General features: G+C 41.3%; 2 protein-coding genes across 2 annotated transcripts; one reads left to right on the plus strand and one right to left on the minus strand.

The window, feature by feature from the left end:
- Positions 1-1,005: 1,005 nt before the first annotated feature.
- On the plus strand, positions 1,006-8,146 carry esrrd (estrogen-related receptor delta; the record flags this gene model as incomplete). Its single annotated transcript, XM_056373168.1, has 7 exons — positions 1,006-1,359; positions 2,143-2,296; positions 3,414-3,530; positions 3,805-3,912; positions 3,995-4,156; positions 4,525-4,797; positions 7,266-8,146. Coding segments are annotated over 7 exons (1,407 nt in total), but the record flags the coding sequence as incomplete, so codon positions are not given.
- Positions 8,147-8,189: 43 nt separating this feature from the next.
- Positions 8,190-23,268, minus strand: shkbp1 (SH3KBP1 binding protein 1). Its single transcript, XM_056374432.1, has 17 exons — positions 23,112-23,268; positions 21,772-21,825; positions 21,024-21,069; positions 20,734-20,866; positions 20,078-20,158; positions 19,607-19,777; positions 19,317-19,407; positions 18,216-18,406; positions 17,910-18,025; positions 17,636-17,723; positions 17,102-17,218; positions 15,805-15,975; positions 15,528-15,683; positions 14,822-14,918; positions 14,093-14,277; positions 13,704-13,806; positions 8,190-12,447 (listed from the first exon to the last, which is right to left on the minus strand). The coding sequence occupies exons 1-17, from the start codon at positions 23,168-23,170 to the stop codon at positions 11,700-11,702; spliced, it is 2,607 nt and encodes an 868-aa protein (XP_056230407.1). The 5' UTR covers positions 23,171-23,268; the 3' UTR covers positions 8,190-11,699.
- Positions 23,269-24,801: the final 1,533 nt, after the last annotated feature.

Below are 24,801 nucleotides of genomic sequence, written 5' to 3' on the forward strand. Positions count from 1 at the left end.
ATTCATGAACTTGGTAAATAGTTCCAGGTCTCATCATCCTCACCGGTTTTCACTTTGGCAGAGAAACAGGTTGTAAATTTCATCCTCTAAAAAAGTCTTAAATTTAACTTGGTGAACCTGCAGAAACTAAATTATTATGAGATAAAACCTTGAAAATGAATCATTAAAAAATAATACAGATGAAACAAAACCTTACAAATAATGTCAAAAACACAGGAAACGGGCAAGTGTCAATTCTCTCAAAGGTTTGACAGCTTTCAGCACAAAAATAGTGAGACTGATTTGATGGAGAATTTTCTCAGTTTTTTCACATGATTATGAACCCCAGACATTTGTATGAGGAAACAATATTCATATAAATGTACATCTGCACATACACAACCAGGCATTTCATTCATCTACTCACAAATCCTGATGAAAGTGATTTTTATGTGTCCATAGTGACAGCAACAACAAAAACAAATTCTGTGTAAATCTGCAGTTTAAACTCAATACACCATGTTAACATCCTGTTCAGAATGCTTGATATGATATGATTGATATGTTTAATTGTAGGAGAATATTAAAGGACAGATTCACAGTTTTTCAGTTTGTCCTCTCTGTGATCGTTCCTCCTGTTCATAATCTGCTTCATTATGTCACTGACAGAAGACAATGCCTTTACTTGGTGCAGAAATACTCATATGTTTTGGTGGTTTATGAAGTTTCAACAGTTTGAGTCAAGTGGATCAGTATCGTCCAGAGTTACAGACATCCCCCCTTTCTGCTCCTGTAGCACAGCAAGAAACAAAAAGAGGAAGATTTTAACTAAAAAAACTAAAAAAAAGAAAAAAGATAAATCAAATTGAAAATGACACATACTGCACTGTGATTCTGTTATGATGGAACTTTTTAATGAGAGTGAATTTTGATTAAAACGGTTTCTAAAGAAAGTTTTAATAGATTTTTTTCTTCTTCGTCTTATTTCTGCATCACTGCTCCTGCTTAGTCAGTTTTAACTGTTAAATCTCACACTTCTTTCTCCTCAGCTTCCTGGAGTCCTCCCCCTCCTCCTCTTCCTCCTCCTCCTCTTCCTCTCTCACTGATGAAGCTCGGTCTCCGGCCTCCTTCCTCCACTCCTCCCCCCTCAGTCCCTCCTTCCCTCTGGACACCACGCTCACTCCTTCACACCCGGCTTTCCTCCTCCCCAGCCCGGCCTCCTCCTCCTCCTCCTCCTCCTACAGCCTCCTCTGCGGAGCGCCGGAACCCGACTCCCCGACGGGATCTACTTCCAGCGGCGGAAGCGTCGGAGGCAGCGCTGTTGTGTCAGAGGCTTCGCTGCGATTTACAGTGTCGCACACCGACTCGTTTTCAGCACAGGTGAAGAATATTTCTGAATTATTCTTTGTTTTATTAATATTTTCTGCGCTGATGAATAAACTGTCAGATGACGTACAATATGTCAGATTTTGGTGTAAAAGAATCATATTTTATCAGGTCATTGATCCTGAGTTACTTACGCTTCAGCAGCATTTTACTGTTGTAGCAGCTGCAGGTGTAGCTGCTTAAACTATGTCACCACCCCTTAGTTTAGTCCACAGTCCAAAAAAACAAAGGTCTAATACACAAACTGTGAATTTCTCCAACCTTTTTTTATTTATTTATTTATTTTTTTTAATTGTTTTTTTTCTCTTTGGGCCTCGAACAACTGTTTAAATGTCTCTGTAGTGAAACTGACAACAACAACTCAGCAAAGACCTCATACACAGTCTATTTTCCCTGATGTTTTTGTGTATAATATTAAATCATTTGAGCACTTTAAAGGGGAAACACTGAGACATCTGAAACTTGGAGACACAGCCAGACACTGATTTCTTGTCAGGGATTTAAAATCCAGTGGTTACCAATGTGTTATATTTCATAAACTCATTTACCATGTGAAGTTTTAATGTGAAAGTAACTACAACTTTCAAATAAATGCAGTGGTGTAAAAAGTACAATGTTTTCCTCTGAAATTTGGTGGAGTGGAAGATAAAGTAGCAGAAAACACACATCAGAATTATATTCAAGTGCAGAACTTGTAACTAAATGTACTTGTTACCTTTCACCACTGATAATTATACTATATAGCAGAGGAGGCTTCAGTGTGTTTTCTGTCTGCAGGTGGACTCCATCCTGAGGGGGGACTACCTGACACCGATAGGTGCTGTGGGGCCCAAGAGGCTGTGTCTGGTGTGTGGAGACTTTGCCTCTGGTTTTCACTACGGTGTGGCGTCCTGCGAGGCCTGCAAGGCTTTCTTCAAGAGGACCATACAAGGTGAGGGTGTGTGTGTGTGTGTGTGTGTGTTAATTAATAAGTGAATTAATGAGCAGAGTTGATCAATTGATCAGTTCAGCAGCACAACCACTGTATTGATTAGTGTGTGAAATCATCAGCTCACACTTGTTTCTCACCTCAGCTGGATTCAGATCAGATAACAGCGTCCATGATTGAGTGATTGATTGGTTGGTCGTGTCTGATCAGTTCAGTCATCAGCACATGTTGAATCTGTTTTTAACAGATCTATGGAAGCAAAGTGATGACAGTTTTACAAGCAACTGAACACCTTATTGTGAAAACGGGGAAATTTAATCACTACTGAATTTTAAAGTTAGAATTTAAAAAACTACTGAATTTATAGTACATACATACATAAATACATTACATATTTTTAACTTTGATTTCTCGAACTTCATTTCAGATGCTGGATTATGTTCCTCATTATTCCTAGTGTCACCTTTAAGTCTTTATATGTGTGTGTATATATATATATATATATATATATATATATAATATATATATATATATATATATATATATGTGTATATATATATATATATATGTATGTATATAATTGTATTATATATATATAATATATATATATATATATATATATATATGTATATAATTGTACTAGTTTGAATTTTACTGCACAACTCCACCTCTGTCATGTGAACATGTTCTGGACTTGTAAACCCACAATCAACTCAGTCAGCTGAGAACCAGCTTCCAGTCTTTTCACTGCTCATCAATATCCTTTTAACAGGACGCTGCAGTTTAAGCCCCAGTGATGGGAGGAGGGTGGTGGACTGGGTGGGGGGTTGGGGTGGGGGACTGGACAGACTTTTTTTTTATAGATTTCCGTGAGAATAGACAGGATGACAACAGGAACAGAGAGAAGAGAAACACAAGCCATAGTCAAACTGAGATGACACGTTTTCAAAGGAATAAACAAAAAAACGTTTTGAATTTATTATTAGAATTTATTATATTAATTATATTATAGTATATTATAGTGTGTGATATGTGCTCTGTTTAATGTAAAGATGTGCCCAGGCCCTGTAGTTGGTAATAACTTTAAGTTATCTAAATAAAGTTGTTTGTGGTCACCTAGGCAACATCGAGTACAGCTGTCCTGTGATGAACGAGTGTGAGATCACCAAGCGGAGGAGGAAAGCCTGTCAGGCCTGCCGCTTCCAGAAGTGTCTCCAGGCTGGGATGATGAGGGAGGGTACGTTACATTGGTCAGAGACACCTCCCATGAGCCTTTGTAATGTTGTTGAACCTATGTTTGAAGTAACTGTTCATATTTCTTAGCCACAGAAACAAAAAATGACCATAGAGCGAATCAAAAGAACTGCCAAGAGACTCAGAAATCACAAGAATAAAGTTTAAAATGAATAAAAAGAGACATAAAATTACCACAGAGATTCAAAAAAACCACAAAGAGACATAAACTGACTACAAACAGACACAAAATGTAAAACAGCCTCTCTGTGGTTCAGGTGTTCGTATGGACCGGGTCAGAGGAGGACGGCAGAAGTACAAGAGGCGAGTGGAGACTGGACTGAATTTATACACCAAAGGGCCGTACAGTCACCCCGTCAGCAACCGTGAGTAATCAAGGTTCATTCATTTTATTCAAACTTCATGCTGGAGTCTGGATAGTTTATTTAATTATTGTCTGTCTTTCAGGAAACAAGGTGATTTCCCATTTGCTGCTGACAGAACCCACCCCCCTGGCTGCCAATCAGGACGATTCGACCAATGACAGCAGCCTGCGGACCCTGCTGACCCTCTGTGACCTCCTGAACCGGGAGCTGCTGGTTCTGATTGGCTGGGCCAAACAGATCCCAGGTACTCACTAAGGAACACATTCACTCTGACCAGCTGGGGGGCAGTAGTCTGGTTGTTTGGTCCTCAGGGGGTCCTCATCAGTATTTGAGGAGACATTTTATTTCCTCCTTGGTTTGAGACAGATATTAATGTCATTGAGTGAAGTGGATGTTTTTTATTATTATCAATATTATTATTATTATTATTATTATGTCACTGTTGTAGTAATACACCACAAAGACACAAAGAGACGTGAAACTGTCAACGTTTGTCACTCTATCTAAATACTATGGTACCATTTTGTAACAATCAGAATACAGTGATACTTGTTTTCTCACAATTATGAGACAGACACTGGAGTGACACCTGCTCTGTCCCACCCCTCCCAGGTTTTTCCGGGCTCTCATTGGTTGATCAGATGTCACTGCTGCAGAGTGGTTGGATGGAGGCGCTGTTGGTAGGTGTGGCCTGGCGCTCGCAGGGCGTGGCAGGGGAAGAGCTTGTGTTCGCTGGGAACCTGCGGCTGGACGAGGGCCAGTGTCGAGCTGCGGGATTGGCTGACCTGTACGAGGCATTGCGTCACCTGACGGCTAAATACCAGGTGATGAACCTGAGCCCCGAGGAGGTGGTGACGCTGAAGGCCATGGCTCTCGCCAACTCTGGTACACACATACACATGCACGCGCACACAAATAAATTGCTAAAATCTAACATGAGAATGTGAACAAGAGGTTTTCACATGGGAGGCCAGTGGTGGGTGGGTGAGCCCAAATAAAAAATGAAGAGAGAGAGAGAGGGGACGGGGGAAAATATCATCTTTCTCCTAAATATTCTTCTCTGAGCAAGATTATTATCTGTCCATACATCAGTCAACCACACAGATACTGTATCTATACCCTGACACCCTGACATGGATCAAATCACAGATAAACAACAGGAAATAGAACTAAATCAAGAAAAATATATTACTGCAATAGTTCATGGGAAAAAAATCTTTGGTGATATGGTGGGATCCCCCCCCCCCCCCCCCCCCAGACACATTCACACAGACACAGTGTAAAAACAGAAACAGCAGCATGAACACTGATATTGATTTACAATTATAAGAGGGGAGAAGTTGGGTTTTTTGGGAGGGGTTGGAGGGGTGGGAGTCTGAACGTATTGATCCCAGAGGAGTGGTTATTGATATTGATCAGTGGCTGGGGGCTGATGCTTCGCAGTATTGATATTGATTAGTTCCAGAAATGTACTTTTTTGTTTTGGAAACGGGGACTGCTGTTGTGTCATCTTTTTCGGGTGGGGGGTGGGGTGTGTGTGTGTATGTGTGTGTGTGTGTGTGTGTGTGTGTGTGTGTGTGTGTGTGTGTGTGTGTGTGTGTGTGTGTGTGCGTGTGTGTGTGTGTGTGTGCGTGTGTGTGTGTGGGGTGGGGGGTGGGGGCTTGTCTGATTCTGGTATTGTTCTCTTTTTCTAATTCAGTTCGTCCCCCATCTGTCTGTGGCTCTCAGCTCTGAGCTCATTGGTTCCTACTGAAGATGGAAATCTTTGAAATACCTCACACATATAAAGATTAACTTGGTGCTGGCCTCAGTGGCCTGGGTTCAGGTCCAACCTGTGGCCCTTTGCTGCGCATCATCCGCTCTCTCTATCTCTCTATCTCTCCGTGGCTTTCCTGTCTCTCTCTCACTGTTGCTTTCTGAATAAAGGTGAAAAAACAAACAAACAGCAGGAAATAGTGAATTTGTTGAGGACCACTGGCTGTGGCGGATTAATCAACATTTGGTGCAACTGGACAGTGTGTAGGACTGAATCAAAGTAAACTACAGTGTGTGTGTTCACGGTGATGAAGGAACATGTCACCCATGTTTTACTTGTTAGTAGGAGATGTTCACTGTGTGGCTTACAGTGCTAATAATGCTAACAATACTAACAGTGGGTGGACAGCAGCTGATCAATAACATCTGACTGTATTAAATAACCCTGATGAAGCAGTGCATGATGGGACAGTGGTGGGTCCTTCCATCTGAAGTCTGGTCAGTTTCCCACTGTCTGAGCCTCGGATCAATAAACTGTATTGATAGACTCAGTTCTGGATCTATAAACTGTTAAGTGTCAGCTGGAGGACACAGACACAGTGTGTGTGTGTGTGTGTGTGTGTGTGTGTGTGTTAATGTATTTCAGCCTGATGTGGGTCTTAGTTTTTCTGCTCAGCCCATTAACAGCCTGAACATCAATATTTCACACAACAGAAGATAATGTGTGTGTGTGTGTGTGTGTGTGTGTGTGTGTGTGTGTGGCTGACCTTGACCTTCCCATCTCCCACTTGACCGTCTCCTGACCTCTATGTGCCTCTTCATGCATCAGATGCAGACTGGATTAGTTCAGGTGTAGCTGTATAATCCAGTAAATGTGATGTTTCTCATTGCGCTAGAAATTATTTATAGATGTAAATTTTTAGTTACAATATAAACAAACTTGTGGTGATTTCAAATTTAAGTGCCATCAGCACTTCCAGATTAAGATTATACTACTACTTCTACCTCTACTATTTTAAAATGAATGAAATCAGTGGTTTTCCAACATTTTGGCTTGTGAACTATTAGACCACATTAAAACACTGAGACTGAATTGTTAGCCCAAACAAGAACAACTACAATATTTCACAAAAATCAACCCCAAGGTTGGGAACAAGTGAACTGAACTATCTAAGGGTATAGGATGTAGTTAAAGTAGCTGGAACAGTAAAATGACCCAGGATCAATGATCTGATCAGTGATCAGTCACAGGAGACAGTATACTGCACAATTAAGTACTTTTACTGTGCGACTGTAACTACAGGAAGTAGTTTTACTGTGACACTGTAACTACAGGAAGTACTTTTACTGTGATACTGTAACTACAGGAAGTAAATTCACTGTGTCATTCATTTTCCTCATTTCAAAACCTTTAGTTTACTTTCATACATGACAAAAAAAGCACAAAAAAAAACTTTATTGATGACTTGATTATCAAACTAGTTGCAGAACATTTTTCTCTAATCAACTAATGTTTGCTGCTCTGAGCTAATAAAGTGATGTTTAAATTCGGTGCTTAAATGTAATTCCTAACGTCCTCTGTCTTCCTTGTCCGACAGACGCAGACCCGGTGGACTGTCTGGAATCGGTGCAGAGGTTTCAGGATGGGCTCCACGAGGCCCTGCAGGAGTACGAGTCGTCCCGCAGGGAGCAGCACCGGACAGGCCGGTTGTTGATGAGCCTCCCCCTGCTGCGACAGGCTGCCGACCGAGCCGTGAAGGCCCTGCTGCGCCTGCACCGCCACCGCCACGTCCCCCTCCACAAACTGCTGCTGGAGATGCTAGACGCCAAAGCCTGAACGTTTCCTGCCTGTCCTCACTCTGAGACCAAATCCAGCTCCAGGTCTGCTCAGGTCCATCAACGTTGGACTGAAGACTTTTGTCAGACTGATGCAGAAGCAGTTAGGAACCAGACCTGCAGCTCCACCTCATGTTACAGGTAGATGAAGGACTAGGTAGTAAGTTAGTTAGCTGGACTTGCTGACTTACATTAGACCACAGTTTCATTACACTTTAGCTCATATTTTTGGTTTGGGAAAATAAAGATGCCACCTTCAGGGACCAGACACGGTTCTTTACTGCTGATCAGGGGTCAGTGATTTGAAGTGTTTTACTGTCATGACAAATGTGACCAGAGAAAACTCACAAGCAACCAGAGACAGAACACACTGCTCCACATCTGTTCACAGCTGGAACCAGACCTTCACCATCATCATCATCTACACAATTTGTCATGTCATAAAATTCACATTTGTGATCTATTTTTGTAAAAGAAAACAGATATTTTTGTGTGGATCATGTTGTGTTTACCTTAAAGGTGACAAAGACATTTTCTATCAGTATTGATTTTTTATCGGCTGCTGATTAGTTTCATTCAGTGAGCTGAAGATGTTTTGCTGTTAACTAGTTTACAGAGTGAAATAAATGCTTTTGGAGTAAAACATGATGGTGTTTTAATTTCCAAATCATTCCCATGACATCTCCTTGAGTCACTGCTTTTAATTTTTTATACAAAGTCTGTTAGAAAAACTTGTTTGGTTAGTAAACATGGTTACAAACTGTCTGATGCATCTGTCACAGCTTTCCATACAGTGCTGATCTGAGACCAGCTGTAACAACTGTCTCACTACATTCACTATGAGCTGTTTACATAACTGAAATTCAATCACTGAGCAGGAAACAAACTGAGCATTGATGAACAGCTCAGAGCCACAGAGAGACTGACTGATGCTGCATTTTGAAATGATCACAAGGGAAAGTTTATCTGCATCTATTCTGATGATCAAATAACTGTTTAACTTATTACTCATGCCTTTGTTTCAGCTTCTGCAGTGTGAGGATTTTCTGCTTTTCTGTTTTATGTCACAGTAAATTGAGTCCGTCTGGACTTTTGAAGAAAGACATCATGAAGCTGAAATAGACATTTTTCAGTCTTTTCTGTAATTCTACAGACCTAAGGATTAACAGATAACGAAACACTGTCAGTTAGAGCTTTAAAACAACTGATCAACTGCTTGATTTTTTTATATTTTCTATTTTAACAAATATTTTTTAAAGCTCTGTGGCTCTGAACATTCACATCACAGGCTGTAGAACAAACATTAGATGCATAAACAGACAAACTTAGGGTTTAATGCTGAGAACGTGTGTTTAAATTGAGATGAGCCCATGGAGACTAGAGAAACAGTCAGACATCACTCTCAGCAGTAAGACAGGAAAACAACAGGACAGGAGGTAAAACCAGTGTCAACGTTATAGGAGGTGGACTCACGAGAGGAGTGGATGGAAGCAGACTGTTTCAACAGGAAGTACTTCAAATTAAAACAGGAAGACGGTGGAAGAAACATAACATGTGGACAGTCTGAAAACTTAATTTTAAGGCTCCATATTTTCCTAATAAGCTCCCTATAATTTCTTTGGAAGTTTCCAAGAAAGAATGAATCTAGCATCAAACTAATTGAGGGTCTCTGCAGGTTCTCCAACTTAATCACACAGAATGTTATTTAACAGCTGTTTCACAATTATGAAAGTATGATGCAAAACCAGTATGGACAATATGACCTAGAATTATATATTTTTCTGTCCTTCCCAGCTGCATCTCACTATATTTACTAATGATCTCATTAATTAAATTAACATTACATGGAACAGGACAAGAGGCAGAAACCTGGTGGATTGATTAACAAATGAAAGAAGATGAATTGATTTCAGTGTTTGTGAACACTGACGGTCTGAGCTTATGACCGCCGTCCTGCAGCAGTGACCCACTGTGTGTTTAGAGGTTGAGGGCCTCCGACAGCAGTAACAGATTTAACCCTCTCTAAACCTGCTGAGGAAACTTTAACACAACAGAGTACAAAATATCTGTTACAAGTCCTGTGTTGAAAGTTTTACTGAAAAGCCCAAAAGCATTAGCATTGAAATAATTAAATATTGAAATACTTGAATAATGCTTATTAATTGCAGATACAACACAATACTAATATACCAAAATTACTCATTATTTGTTCATCACTTTAACGGATTTGAGCTGATTTCAAAATCACTTTCTATTCTGCTGGGTCATTTGTGAATGTCTTCCCAGGATCAATAAAGTTTTTTCTTAATGAATAATAATACATCATTATTTATTTGTTGATTATATTATATATTATTTCATTAATCTGAATATGAAAAGTATTAGTGGAGGAGTTAATAATACATTTTAAATAATGAAAGAATACTGAATCAATGTTGTTGGGGTTTAGATGGTGCAGTTCTTCCTTTTTTCTCTGTGATTAATAGAAGATTAATTATTAGGAAAATACAGAGCTGTAAAATAAAGCATCAGACAGTGAAGAATGGACTGAATACCTGTTTTTTTTTTGTCATCACAGTGTGAATTTATAATTTAGTTTGCTGAACTACCAAAATGCAGGATACATACAAATTTAAAATATAAAGCTTCTATAAAAACTTTTTTTTAATTAAAATCACAGTCAGAAGAGGAACAGATAGAAGATTCTGGTTAGAAAGACTCATCTGTTGGTTATAAAATGCTACAGAAACAAAGATAGACCGACTTCTGTCTGTCAGTCAGGGGCAGTGGAACAAGCTGAAGATATAGAACAGGATCTGTATTTCCCTCTCTTTTAGCTCTGTGTTTGGTCTCCACCAGCTCCTGAGGGAAATATCTTTTTTAGCTGGTGAATGTTCCACTATGTTCACCAGCTGCTCGCTGACTGTGTCTGTTCTCATACAGCAGAGATTTACCACAAGTCAAAAGTTTTGAAACAGTGGATCTATGATTTCAGACACAAAGAGGCGACAGCAGCTTCTTGTTTCTGGCTGACGATCATGGATTTACTTTTCTTTTAATGCAGGATGAAGACAGAAACATTTGACAAACCTGGTACCTGTGACCTAATGTAACACACACCCGGTTGTAGTTAATGGAGCATAAACTTCACCAAAATAAACAAAGTAAAACCAGAACTAACCCATGAGACAACAACAGGACTGTTTCTTTATTTGCCCCTACATGAAATAATCAGAATCATCAACTGGTGAGAACAATCAACAGCTTCCCACCCAACTGGGATACTTCCTTTTCGTACCATTCGGTTTCCACCAACAAAAAGCCCCTCCTCTGGTCTGAGTGACTAACACAGAGGGGCCTCGACACACACGGACTGATCAGTGTTGACCAACACAACTTAAGTAGAAACTTTTTTTTCCCTATTCAATTCTTCCTTCTGTCAGAGCTCTGTGATATCAGACTGTTAAAGCGTACATGTTTTTTTAATGTTTAATATAACGTTATCTATGCATTCGTAATTTTTCTTTTTTTTTTTTTTTATATAAAACGGTGTGGGTTCAATCTGTCTAATCTGGCCACGCAACACTGATTTCTGTAGTTTTTTTCTGTTGTTATCTCAGGTGTTAATGTCATTGATCGTCAGCTGGAGGTCAGAAGCTGTTTTTGTGTCTTTATGTCTGAAATCAATGATCCACTGTTTCATAAATTACTGTGAAAATTGATGGTAAATTTGTTACCGTTACTATAATCTGTACATATCTGGGATGGGGTTTAGCAAATGGTTACTGGCTTCAGAACTAAGAGTGAGCCCTTTAACATTAAACTGAGTTAGTTGATTTATTGATAATGTAAAAATATTGATCAGTGCAGCTTCAGTTAAACAGTTAGAGAGACGTTTAGCCGTTTTTTTGGTGGTTCAGATTCATTTCTGACATTATTTCGTTAGTCTCAATCTTGGAAACAGCCATCCCACATGTGGCAACCAAGGCGACACTACTTGACAGGTGATTGGCTACTCACTCAGACCTGCCACTTGTTTCGGCTTCAGGTCTCAACATGCGACAGAAATCCAAACCTGCTGAAAACAAGGTTCCAGCTCTCAGGACCAACTCTGTCTGTTCTGACAGGAAATACTGAAGCTTCTCAGTCTTCCTCTGATTTGTTCTGAGCCTCTGAATCTCAGCCAGATCAGCCAATCAGAAGCTGGTCTCATTCATGTGTGGTTTGGGGCTGGTGGAAGGGGCGGTGGCGGGGCTATCTGGACTCGTGGGGCTCTCAGGTGATGCCGGGACATCAGCAGGAGATGCTGCAGCGCCGTGGCGAGGTGAGACAGGGGTCTGAGACCAGGTTGGGCTTACAACTGGGGGGGGGGGGCTTGTTGGGGAAGTGGGCGTGGCCCTGCGTTGTGATGAAGATAACGGTGATGATGACAGTGATGAAGGTGTTCCAGGTGAATGGCGAGCACTGGGTGACACAGAGAAAGTGGTGGGGGTCCTGTGGCTGAATCTGGCCTCTAACTCGCTACACACAGCTAGGCTCCGCCTGATGCCCTCCGACCCCGCCAGGACCCCAAACCCTCCAGCTGCCTCTGAACCCTTAGCGAGCTCCTGGCAGCGCTCCACAAAGCTCCCTCTGCGGACAGACCCCCACTCTCTGTCCCGGTCCAGGTGTCTGTGGGGGCGGGGGCTGGCGGCCTGGTTGGGGCTGGAGATGGAGCTGTGGGTGTAGGCGGGGCTGGGGACGGATGGGGTCTGTGGTTCGGCTCCGGGCCCAGCTGAGAGGCTCGGGTCTCGGAGAGGTTTGGCGAGCGGCATTGGGGGTGGAGCTTGTCGGGGGAGACTACTGTATAGTGAAGCCGACGAACTCGAAACTCCTGTCCCTCGTCCTCCTCCTGCAGAATGAAGACGCTCCACCCTGAAGCCATCACTGAGCTGAGAGTGCAGACTGGAAGACAGGAAGTCACCAGAGTCAACAACAAAAACAAATATCATTCATGTAATATGATGATTTAGATGAAAACTTGATATCCATTATGTAATTATTACAATATAATTGTCATAATGAAGTTACCTAAACACTAAAATATGCAACTAAATATAATATGTACACTAATAATAATGTAGTTTCTGACTGTTAAAAGTTAATGGAACCAAAACAGACATTTGTAACTTCAACACCAAAACTCAGGAAATGATGCTGCTGAAGTCACTTTGCTGAAAACTGTAAATATGTTTTATGAGAGATAAACGCAGGTTAGATATGAGTTAAGTTCTTTAAAAGTGGGACATTCTGGGCAAAAGTGTTGAGAAACACTGTGGTCATGTAACAGGACCAGGTGAGAACCTAGTATCTGTCTGGACCGTGTATGGTCAATGTGTGAAGTGTATAGGAGCCGCTGTATCTAGTGTCAGCTGGTTTCAGTCTCCAGATTTGTCACTAATTGCTTTTATGAAACAATCTTTAACTCTAGCATCAAATGCTCTAAGTTGTCAACACTGCAGACTGTAAACGCCACCTTGAAAGAGCAATGGCAAATGAGGAACCTCAACTCAGTCAGTCAGTCATTGTTTACAGCCCTGCTGGCCCTGCTCTGGTGGTCCAGCCAAAAATAAAAAACCTGTATAAGATAGTCTACAGGTTTCAAGCGATATACTGTATAAATTCCAACTCTTAAAGCTAATGTTACGTAGGTGGAGAGAGGCGGCAGGATGGGATGCGCCTTATACCAATTAGGGCCTACATGGATGACATGACAAGTACTTGAGAGACTTAATAAAAACTTAAAGTGGGCTAGTATGAAAATCAAGCCTAGTAAGTCTAGAAGTATCTCAATAAGCAGAGGGAAGTTAAGTGATAGGAAGTTTGTAATAGACGAAGAGGAAATTCCATTAATTAGGGAAAAATCTGTAAAGAGTCTAGGTAGGTGGTACAAGGCAGACTTGAATGACGGAGAACAGGTAGTGCAGTTTCGGAAAGATGTTGCTGAGGGACTTGATAGAATAGATAATCAGGGCTTCCAGGAAATTTGAAGTTGTGGTGTCTGCAGTTCGGGTTATTTCCCAGGTTGATGTGGCCACTGTCTGTATATGAGATTCCATTATCTTTTGTGCTATTTTCTGTAGCACAAGTTTCATGTGATTACCTTAAATAAATACAGGATGCACTTGATTTCCATAAATTGTGTGTGTGTGTGTGTATACCTGCAGGTAGAGGCTCTAGGTGTACTGTCAGGTGTTCTGGTCAGAGCCAGGTCACACTGGTCCAATAGCTCCAGCAGCTCCTCCTCGGTGGGCCCGCCCAGTGCTGTGAGACAAACAATCACATCACTCACTGACGGAATCACAGAGGGTTAATTACACACACACACACACACACATATATATATATATATATTATTTTTTTTTTGTGTGTGTGTGTATATATATATATATATATAATATATATATATATACATACACACACACACACACAATCACAGAACATATTTCCTTGATCGTCCGCTGCTGTTGTGTTCATGTTTGACCATTAAAACCTGTCCTCTGTTGTGACATCACTGAACATTAAAGTTGTGACAGTAGAAGAGCCTGACCTCTGATGTCGACCTTGCCGGCGATCTCCATGGCAGTCGTCAGGTCCCACATCTGGATGCTGCCATTGCTGTGGCCACTGAACAGGTAGCGCCGTGGCCGAGAACCGATGCGACTTGAGCCCTCGCACTCGTGGACCATGAAGGCCGTGATGGACGTGCCGTCGACCGAGCGCACCTCGCACACCCTGACACACACACACACACACACACACACACACACACACACACACACACACACACACACGGCTCATTCAAAGCTCTTTTCTATTTTTGGTCTTGTAAGAGCAGCTTGTGTATGTAAATGTATATAAAAGCCTGTATTTATTGGTATTTCACGTAAAATTAATACTTAATGATAATCTCAGTTGTTACTAAGTTTGTGTCAACTCATAGGCCTACAGAGCAAAACTACTTTTTCTTAGAAACACATAGAAAAGCACAGAGATAGAAACAGACAATCTTAAAAAGAGAGGGAACGACACAGATTTCCTGGTACTACATCACTTCCTCTTCATCCTCTTTTTAGCCATAAAACAACTAAATTGTTTATCAGTTTGGTGAAGAGGAAGACTTTGTTGGTATTATGTCTCGACCTCCTGTGCATGTGTGGGGCACATATCCAGGTGTTACATAGTGTCTCCAAAGATTCTGTTACATCTGTATGAGGAGCCTGTGAAATGGGAAATGAGGCCAGAACAATCTGAACCTCATGATTAACGTGTCACTCACCTCTTTCCATTGGACGACAGTCTGACATACAGTTTATCAGTGTCGGGTACGACTCTCTGTATAAAGACCTGCTGGTCATCTCTCTCTCCATACGGACCTGAAACCAGAAGTAATTACCATCTGAGCCCTGTGAAAAATCCTAACTCTAACACTCACATGAATTTTAATGGACTCTTTTCTTCACTCAGACTCCCAGTGGGACCTCTGCTGGACAAAATCTGCAGTACAGTGACTGAGCAGCTGATGAAAAAGGGTCAGATCACATGATTCATTAATTCACCCCTTTGAGTTTTTGGTCTGAGAGTAATTCACATTACAAGCATTTTAGTACTACAAGTCTGGGACAAGTCAGAGGTCAGAATAAATGACTCAAACTCACTGCAGCAGAATGTTGGAGAAATATGATCATTTACTTCTAACAAGCAGATTTTGAAGGCATCCATTCAGCTCAGCAACAAACAAATAACTATGGAGATTTCCCCAACACCCCACTACTGTATAAAAAATGCAGTTTTGACCAGTGATGAACTTGGAATATTTTTGCTGTCTTGTTCTCCAAATATAATCAGATGATTTTTTTAACAATGCGTCAAAACAAATGATGAAAGCAGAAGAAAGTGTCACCTGGAACTTTTAACATAATTTGGGATGACACTTAAAACTTTGACCTTTAACCCCTGTGGTTGCATGTGTGTGTGTGTGTTACCTATCTCTGTCCCGGCGCTGCAGCCTCCGTGTCCGTCAACATCGTCCAGGCTCAGGATCTTGAAGGAGGTGAGCGGCGTGGATCCTGGCTGGGTGGAGATCATCCCTCTGAACCGGGTAACCGTCCACGTCCGGACGTGGTTGTTGTCTGCACAAACTGAAAGATGACAAACATGAGAATCAGTGACAGGACGGAGGACAAACCCTGATAATGACAGACGAGTGGGTCAGTATGTGTTATTCTCTGGATCTACATGCTAGGTTTCTCAGACTCGGACCTGAGATGAGGTGTTTCTCAGACAGCATGATCTTAGTAACGGGGCTGCGGTGGACGGAGAAGGTCTGGAAGAGCTGAGGCCCCGATCCAACGGTCTCTGGATGCTGAACGATGACTCGAACTGTTCCAGAGCTGGTCCCATACGCGATCTCAATCCAGTTCCCACTGTCACCTGATTAGATGGAATCAGTGGTGAGTGTGGGAGTCAATCGTCCAGTTTTCTCCCAGTAAATTTACTAATACATTTTCTCATTAGATTCATCATTTTACATTATCAGAGAGTCAATTGTGTCATAATATCCAATACAGGTACAAGAAAAGACTGACAACATGTTAGACTTGTTTAATTCTGGCTCAATTTTCATCAATCGTCATGCTAATGCTAATTATTATTGTAATTGTATTTGTTTTTTATTTATTTATTTTCTTATGTTTTCTGTTTTACAGACTAATCAGACATAAGAGGAAACTCCTCAACAAAATTAGTTTCACGGTGTTCCCACGTTTTTAAAACTGATTTTATTTTCTTTGTGCATTAGAGTTAATAACTGAAGGATAAATTTATTACACTGCGTTCCGCATGTTTGACCTTGTGCTGTTGCAGCCTGCAGACTCAAATTGGATGAAAACAGTGAGAGTTTTGATCTGGGGTGTCTATGTGGTCAAACTTGGCAATTTTCTGGAGAGTTAAAGTGCCTTAAGATGCTGCAGTGTGCTGCAGAGTGTAGAAAAATACGTGTGGTGTTTGAACACACATCACACATAGAGCCTCAGGGAGCAAATCACTTGCATCCCATAGAAGATGAATCAGAGCGAACCTGACTGTCACACAAAGCTTTCAGTAGTCAAACAGCCAAATAGAGCTAAAGCTGTAAAGAGATAGAAACCTGTACTTCTAGGTTGGAGGTGCTGGCTACTGTAAAAAAAAATAAAAAAAATAATAATAATAATTTTGCCATTACTTTGACAGAAATTGTGATAAGAGTCATGACTTCAGTGGGAATGCTATTTTTTATTTTATTTCATTTTCTCAAGAAATCGTGAAATCACGAGAAAGAGGATGTGATTTTTGCTGAAGTCTGTACATCTGGAGGATAAGGTCTGTAGGCCAAGGCATGTTTGCTTCATTTAGAATGGTACTGTATGTTGACACATTTTACCATTTAAAAAAAAGACAGCTCCTGCGACCTGGATGTTGCGATTTCATCAATATTTGGATGAAATGATCAGCTGTGAACAGTATTATGAGAAAAGCAGCAGCGTTGTTAACAAACGGCAGCAGTGTCAAAGTTCCATACTTGTTTTGGGAGTGAGGTAGACACTGAGAGCAGTGATGGCATCCTCAGTCGGGTCTCTGTACAGCTCTGTCACAAGCAGATCGTTATCCTTCATCCTCAGAGGAAACTTCTGAACATCTGACAAACAAAAAACAAACAAGACAGGGGCATCACAGACAGCAGTGATTCTCAATTCAAACATATCTTTATTCATATAATTTACCGATAACAATCCATCAACTGTTGTACAGCCCAAGAATTTGTCCTACAGCTCTGTAAAATTGTACAACAAAATTTCATGGCAATCCATCCAATGGTTGTTGAGATATTTTAGTTTGGACTAAAGTGGTGTATTGACTGATGGACACTCCTGAAAACCATCAGACAGATACAAGACTCAAACGGTTGTAAACAAACATACAGATCCTACAAACCCATAAAGACTGTCTGTCTCTGTCTATCCCTGCTGAGGTCAGACAGTCTTTATACTGAACCGTCTGTACTTCCTGTATCACACACACTTCAGCAGGAAGCAGTCACAGCAGAGTTTCTTACCTATGTAGTAGATGGATCCATTGTTGCAGCCCAGGATGAGGAAGGAGCCTGCAGTGTCATAGCTGCTAATAGGAACCACGTCCTGGTTCTGCACAAAGACAACAAAGAACACAACGCTGTGACACTGAACACAGTGAACAGTTCAACTACTCATGGCTTCATTTTTGAATGCATCTTCAAAAAACCTCTGCACTGTGCTGTTTATTGTCAATGAGAGTGAACCTTGAACTAAACTGAACAAAACTATTTGATGTGAGTGAGTGGCTCCACCCACCTGCCAGTGTTTTGTGACGGCGTTCCACACTCCAACCTTCCCTGAGTGGCTGGTGGCGATCAGCTGGTTACCGACGAAGAAGAGCGCCTCCACTGGCACGTTCAGACTGAAGACACCTGCAGAAGACAGATGCTAATTATTTTTCTGTGTCGCTGCAACAGCTTTGTAAACAAGATTTGTCTCTTCAGGAAGATTCTTAGTTCAAATTAGACCTTTACCTGCTCTTTAAGAAAGCTGTCAAAATATATAATTAGCATTGAGGTAAATCATTATTCTGTAATATGAAAAAAAAAACCCAACTTATACCTATTTCATTTCCATTGCCGTCTGGACAGATGGCCCACAGGATGATCTCTGTCACAGAGGCAACGGCCACCATCTTGTCATTGTCTCCCAGCGAGCCACCCATCACCTTGGCATTGAGTGCAACCCTGTCAATCACCCAGTCCAGGCGAGGAGAGGTGAAGACCTGCTGCCACCCGGTCGACTCCTTCACCCTGACAGAGACACAGAGGTTAAAGATGAGTGCAAGCCTCATCCAGGTGCTTTTCATGCCTCCGCAACCATCTCAGTCTAGACATGTTGTTCCACCAGAGTCTGAATGAACTTGTGATTTGGGTGAACTGACCCTTTAATCAACATGTAAAACTGAGGTGCCCTTTTTGCCTGAGAGTTTTGGACACAGACTCTGTAACACCGGTGTCCCAGAGAAAACATATGAAGCTGATGACAACTTAATGACATTTAAAATTCAATTTTAAAATCATCCTAATCTACATTAACAACTAATACATTTTAAAAACAAAAAACATATAAAGACACACATGCATTTTTTCATGTCTATGGCATATTCAAAGCGTGATAAAATAGGCGAGACAGCAAATTACTAGATCACTCATGCAGAGTGTCTGCTCTACCTGTTAACATGTGCCCCGAAATGAAAACCAAGACATTCAACAGCGGCCACACACAAGCCACGCAGCCATTTAACATGAGTACTCAGCACTAATGGGTCAGACCACACCCTTTTTCGAACTCGACCTTCATTTTGGTCAGAACTGTACACCTCTAGGTTAAGTGACTGTCAAAGTTATCAAAACCGGGGCATCAAGTAGCTCAGTTGGTTGAGCATCCGCCTCATGTGCATTTGGCCCCGGTTCGAGTCCCGCATCGGACAGCCCTTTGCTGCATGTCATTCCCCCTCTCTCTGCCTCCCCATTCCCTGTCTCTCTCTACTGCCAATAAAGGCCCAAAAAAAAAATTAAAAAGTTCTCAAAACCACATCTGTGGTAGCTCCTGCTACAGTAGGTGTCTCTAGGACCACATTTTGCCACAATGACACACACAAACATACAAGGTGAAAACAACACTAGCCACACTGTCATGGCTGGTAATAAAAGTGTTTACCTGTAGCAGACGACAAACTGCGCGTAGGCCACAGCGATCCAGTTATGATGACCACAGATGATCCGAACCATGCCAGAATCTGATGACTGACCTACACACAAACACACACACACACACGCAGATAACATAACACCATATTGGTCTCAAGCCCTCCCTCAAAAAACACTTAAAATGTGCTAATATTTTCCAATCCTAGAGTCTGTGTGTCTGTGTGTGTGTGTCTGTGTGTGTGTGTGTGTGTGTGTGTGTGTGTGTGTGTGTGTGTGTGTGGTGTGTGTGTGTGTGTATACCTCCAGACGGCCTCTCTTCAGTGCTGGCCCTGCCCAGTATCCCGGAGTTCCCTAGGTTGGGGGGCATGGTGTTGCTTCGTCTGACCGGTGCTCTCTCTACAGGCATGACTCGGCCTCCCATGAGCTGCGACCCAGCCACACTGTGACGGTTACGGCGCTTCGCTGGGTACACTGGGATGACACAGAGGGGAATGAAGCAGAGAGTGCAACAGAAATAATTCAGGGACCCTAAGATAGTGTGGCTCTCAGCTCAGTGCAGGAAGGTGTTTTATTAGCTACAACTCCATTAGGGAATTCTAGCCTGGTGCAGAAGCTGGTTTCCTAGAGGAGGCTCAGACTGTTTTCAATTAGCAGCTTCATCCTGCCTCAGTTTGTAAGACTTATTAAAGCCAGTGTTTTCAAACTAAGCCGCACCTCTCTGACTCCTCCTCTCTGGCGGATCAGGCTTGCTGTGAGGACAGGGTAGTTTACCTGGTGGAGGCAGATAGCCGTTGAATAGCACGTTTCCACAGGAAGATCGGTCCAGCTCGTCACACAGCTGCAGCTTACGGACTGTTACAGACACAGTGATTTAATTAGAAGTTACAACAGAGAACAGAGCTGAGCAATAGTTAAGAATCAGAGGCAGGGCAGACATGTTACACTTCTACATCACTGCGGTAAGGTGAGACGTTAAAGCTCCCCTGTGGACTTTTCTTTTAAATTAAAGATGTTTCTATTTAAATCCTGTGTTGAATACAGCTCCATCTTCGTTAAACATTTGCAAAGCAAATTTTTGAAATACTTTAAACTGTGCATTGTTGACATCCATGTTTGCTAGCTAACAGTCTTCTTTCTAGTCTCCAGTCTTTCTTGGCATGTTACTGCTACCAGCTGTTACTCAGCAGAATACTGTGAAGTAAGACAGTTAGAGAGTTCATATAATAAAGTGGAATTAATTTAATTCTCACTGTCCGGCCCACAGCAGTTTTTCTTTTTAACAATATTATGCTTTTTCCTGATAGAAAATAAAACGTAAATATGATGAATAAATACCTAAATACCAAGTTACTGTATCACATTAATATAAAAATCCTGTAAACCCTTAACTGCCATGCAGCAGTTTTTTCCTGTCCTCTGTGTCTCACCCAGCGGTGTGATGCCATAAAACTCGGCCTCGTGCATGAGCATGTGCACGTTGATGGAGCGGGGGTGCAGCTCTTTGGTCCGCAGGAAGTTGAGGATGGGAGCAAACAGAGAGGGATCCCTGTCGATGAAGATCTACGGTTAAAGAGAAGGGACAAAGGCAGATTCACACACACATAACAGTTATTATAAACACACATAGCTTCCATTACCCTCCAGTGTAATGATAATAATAACAATAGTAGGATTTGATCGTTATGTCACCAAATGAAAACACAACTACTGTACTTACAGCCCCGGTTTCATCCTTCAGAGTCGAGATCCGACCACTCAACAGACTGAAGACAAAAACAAAACACAAAGATCCAGCTGTCAACAGCACAAACACACAGCAGGCATTTACATTTTACATTTTACTGGACACTGGAGAACACCCTCCCAGACTCCAGGTAAAAATCATCTTCTTTATGGGCAAGCACACCTACCTTTGAGCATGAAGCCCAAATAACCCGAGTGGGCTGCAACTGATGATTATTTTCATTATATATTAATCTGCTGATTATTTTGTTGATTATTTGTTCAATCTTGAAGTAGAAAAACATGTCAATCATAACTTCCCAGAGACCAAAGCAATGTCCTGAAATTACTTGTTTAGCTTGTTTCAGCTACTCTCATACATGGTAAAAACAGCAGCACATCCTCATATTTGAATAATTTTCTTTTGATTGACCAATTGATTGATTGACCATTAAGTTAATAAATTTAACCTTAGTAGTGTTTTGTTTCTTATTCACACACTATTCCTCAAACACAGAGCTTGATATCCTTGGTTAAAAGTAAAGACCTCAAGCTGAAGCACAGTTTAAATGCAGTTATTTTTATGCTGAAATTACCAGCAGAACATTCTTATTCATCAAAGACCTTACTTTACATTTTAAATTACAGCTGTGTTTGCCAGTTAGCAAGGGGACATAATATTGTCAATTTGGCTCTGGGAATTACGAGCGGTTGGCTGCATATGCTACGTGTGTGTGTTTCACCTGGAGAAAAATGAGTCAGGAACCCAGGTCAAGGTCTGTCGGGAGGTGCTGAACCTGGAAACAAACAAACACACCTACTGTTGTACTACTGTTGGTGTACTACTTATTTCCAACAAACAAAAACAGCACGATCCATAGTCTCCATTTGGTTTCTGTATGGGTGTTTTCCCTTGAGGTTCAGAGATGAATGTACTTTTGTATACCCCCATCTCATCCTTCTAATCCAGGTCTAATGTCACCTTCCCTAACTTCTTGATGAACCAAATATAAATGCCTTGATTGAAAGTTCTTCATCCCATAATCTCTGCCACTGCATTGTAATTTTATTGTATTTCATTCCCATGAATCCCTACATGTTTCCATCCCTCTGCTGTTAAGTGTGGCGATGGAAAATAATCTGCTTGGGGTTGTGTGGCAGCCACTTCTTTCCACATCAAAAACCTTTCCACACAAACTACCTGCCAAGTATCTGAAGACCTATGTGCAGGTGTAATGAGGAGAACTGAAGCTGTTCTAAAGGCAAAGGGGTCACAGCAAACTGATCTGACTTTGGTTTTTACTCTTTACTGATTTAAAAAGCTTCCCCGCTTTACTTTAAATGACTAAAACCTTTGCACAGTACACAATGCAAGGGTAGGTAAGACACTGTTCACATCAGTTTGCGAACTGAATTTTCTTTCCTCCTGGGGATAGGATAAATACGCAAGATGCTAAATCATGTTTCTGTAATGTTATCATAGGCGAATACTAAGAGGTCCATTGTTGGACACAGCCATCTATCAATTTTCTCCATGTTGTTTGTTTCTCGCGTATGAAACACCAATTAAACATCGCGAAACAATTTAATTCATTGTTTGTTTGTCTAAACTGTCAGCATCCTTATGTTCACGCTGGTTTGCCCTTGTTCCATTGTCGGACACAAGGTATTCCATTAACTTAAATTTCAGCCTAACGTAATTTTACTCTTACTTTCCTCTGTCTATGTTAAGTTATTTTACTCTCTGCCATTCGTTTTTGCTACGAAAAGCATAATTACGAGACTAAAGTCAGTTAACGATTACATGAAGCATCGGGCTGGAGAAAATCACAATGAACTGATAAACCGCTGGACACGACCAGTGGTTAGCTAATGTTGAGTTTGTTTGGGTTTAGCTGTTTATTACAGAGACAACCAAATGTTGAAGGCTTTGCTGTAAACACTTTGCAGTTGTTCCTCGTGTAAAACATGGATGACCTGATTGGACATGGACCTGTCCGATAACAGACGCCCCTCTATTAGCCGTGTTCCCGGTGGCTAACCGGGTTAGCTGACACTCCCCAAACATCCTCCGGCTTCTCACCTCTTCCCTCCGACGTTCAGGTGGATGATGTCTCCGCTCCTGGCCGTGTTAGACATCATCTGTAGAATGTGCGACTTGAAAACAATAACAACGCTTTTATATTTTAATCCATCTTGGGATAAATTCAGTTTCTGTCCTTGTTTTCAAGCCAACTTCCTGTCGGGCAGTAAGGCGGAAGTAAAACCCCGAAATGGATCAGGGAGAAAAACCTCCATAAACCACGGACTGGAGTAACCGAATGGAAGAGGACTACATATTAATTTATCTCAACCAGTCTATGATCTGAACTTCTGTGAAAAAATAAAAATAAAAAAAATAAAAAATAACCTACATGAAAAGTTTTTTTTCATAGCCTATATATTGAAACATGTTTTAAATTCAAGCATTAATAGTCCTTCCTCTCTTTTCTTAGAGACCTGTTCATTAGTTTAAGAGTTGCTACCTTTCTAGTCATTACAACTATAAAATACTTTTCACTGCAATCACTTGCAATTGAGTTTCAGCTGTTGTCAAAGAGTGAGACTTTTAAAGGTTTTGTACGAACTTAAAAGGTTAACAATTTGACATGAATAGATATGAGTAAAGGATGTAAAATCCAGAAGGATCATCTTATTAGTCCTGTTTTGTTATCATGGCAGAAGCTTCTGCTACACTGCACTCAGCATGTCTATGTGATTCCAAGTAGTTGCAGAGAACTGTTAACTGCTATGGCTACCATCTACTGCCACTACTGCAATCCACACATTGAGAAAATCAGTGTACTACAGCAAAATGATGAAATAACGTACTGCACCAGTGGCGATTGCTCTAAGACTGCAAGGGAAGCTCAGCTTCCCCTAAAATGTCAACAAAATAAGTGGTCAAATATGTCCTGTTGTGTGAACATTTCATTGACTAAATATGCGCTAGAACACGTTCATCTTTTGTTCAGAATCAGCTACTTATCACAGGTAACCGACACGACTTCTTCCCATTCATCCCCGCAGCGCCACAGAGCTTTACACAGTGTAGACGCCGAGCGTCTCCTGACTTCAATGGGGAAGCAGAGAGTGGGTTGTTCCACTGCAGCGAAACTAGACGGTCATTGGATAAATGCTGGGCTTTGTCCCGCCCATCGGACGCTCAGCGTCTCTGGGGGTCTATGGGACAGTGGGCTGGCCCGGACGCTCGGCTTCTGCATGATGATTGGATGATCTGTCTGAGGCTGAGTCCCTTTTTGATTGACAGCGAAATCAGCGAATCAGCGATCTTGAAGTATAAGCATCCACCGGAGCAGTTTTCAAGTTTTTAATTCCGTTGTTCGGAGTTGATCTGGAGACGTTACTGATCCTCAGCGACTTTGTCTTTGTTAAAAACGACTAGCGTTGTGTTTGGCGACTCTCTTCTGTCACTCTGCGAATTTACATATAAATAAACGGACACATTTTATGATGTAGGCCGAAAATGAGCTTCCCCTCATTATAAGACCAGCAGCCGCCACTGTACTGCACCCATTCAGATATATGATAAGAGGACCTTATGATTCATTGTATTAAATGCCTTTTTTAAATCAATAAATATGGCACCAACTAACTGATTCCCTTAATGAATGACTAATCAGCTTAATGCATAAAAGTGCTGAATTTCTTTCAATCAAACAAGTTATTATCTATTTGTTATCATTTATTTCATTATGTCCTGACTCTTCAGT

Source organism: Seriola aureovittata, chromosome 4, assembly GCF_021018895.1.
Source record: "Seriola aureovittata isolate HTS-2021-v1 ecotype China chromosome 4, ASM2101889v1, whole genome shotgun sequence".
In the NCBI taxonomy this organism is placed as follows: Eukaryota; Metazoa; Chordata; class Actinopteri; order Carangiformes; family Carangidae; genus Seriola; species Seriola aureovittata.

Coding starts and splice junctions, on each gene's coding strand:
- shkbp1 (XM_056374432.1), bottom strand. CDS start 23,170: ATGATGTCTAACACGGCCAGGAGCGGAGACATCATCCACCTGAACGTC. Junction 21,826..23,111: donor CTGAACGTCGGAGGGAAGAG/GTGAGAAGCCGG, acceptor GTTTGTTTCCAG/GTTCAGCACCTCCCGACAGA. Junction 14,919..15,527: donor CAGCGCCGGGACAGAGATAG/GTAACACACACA, acceptor TTCTGGTTTCAG/GTCCGTATGGAGAGAGAGAT.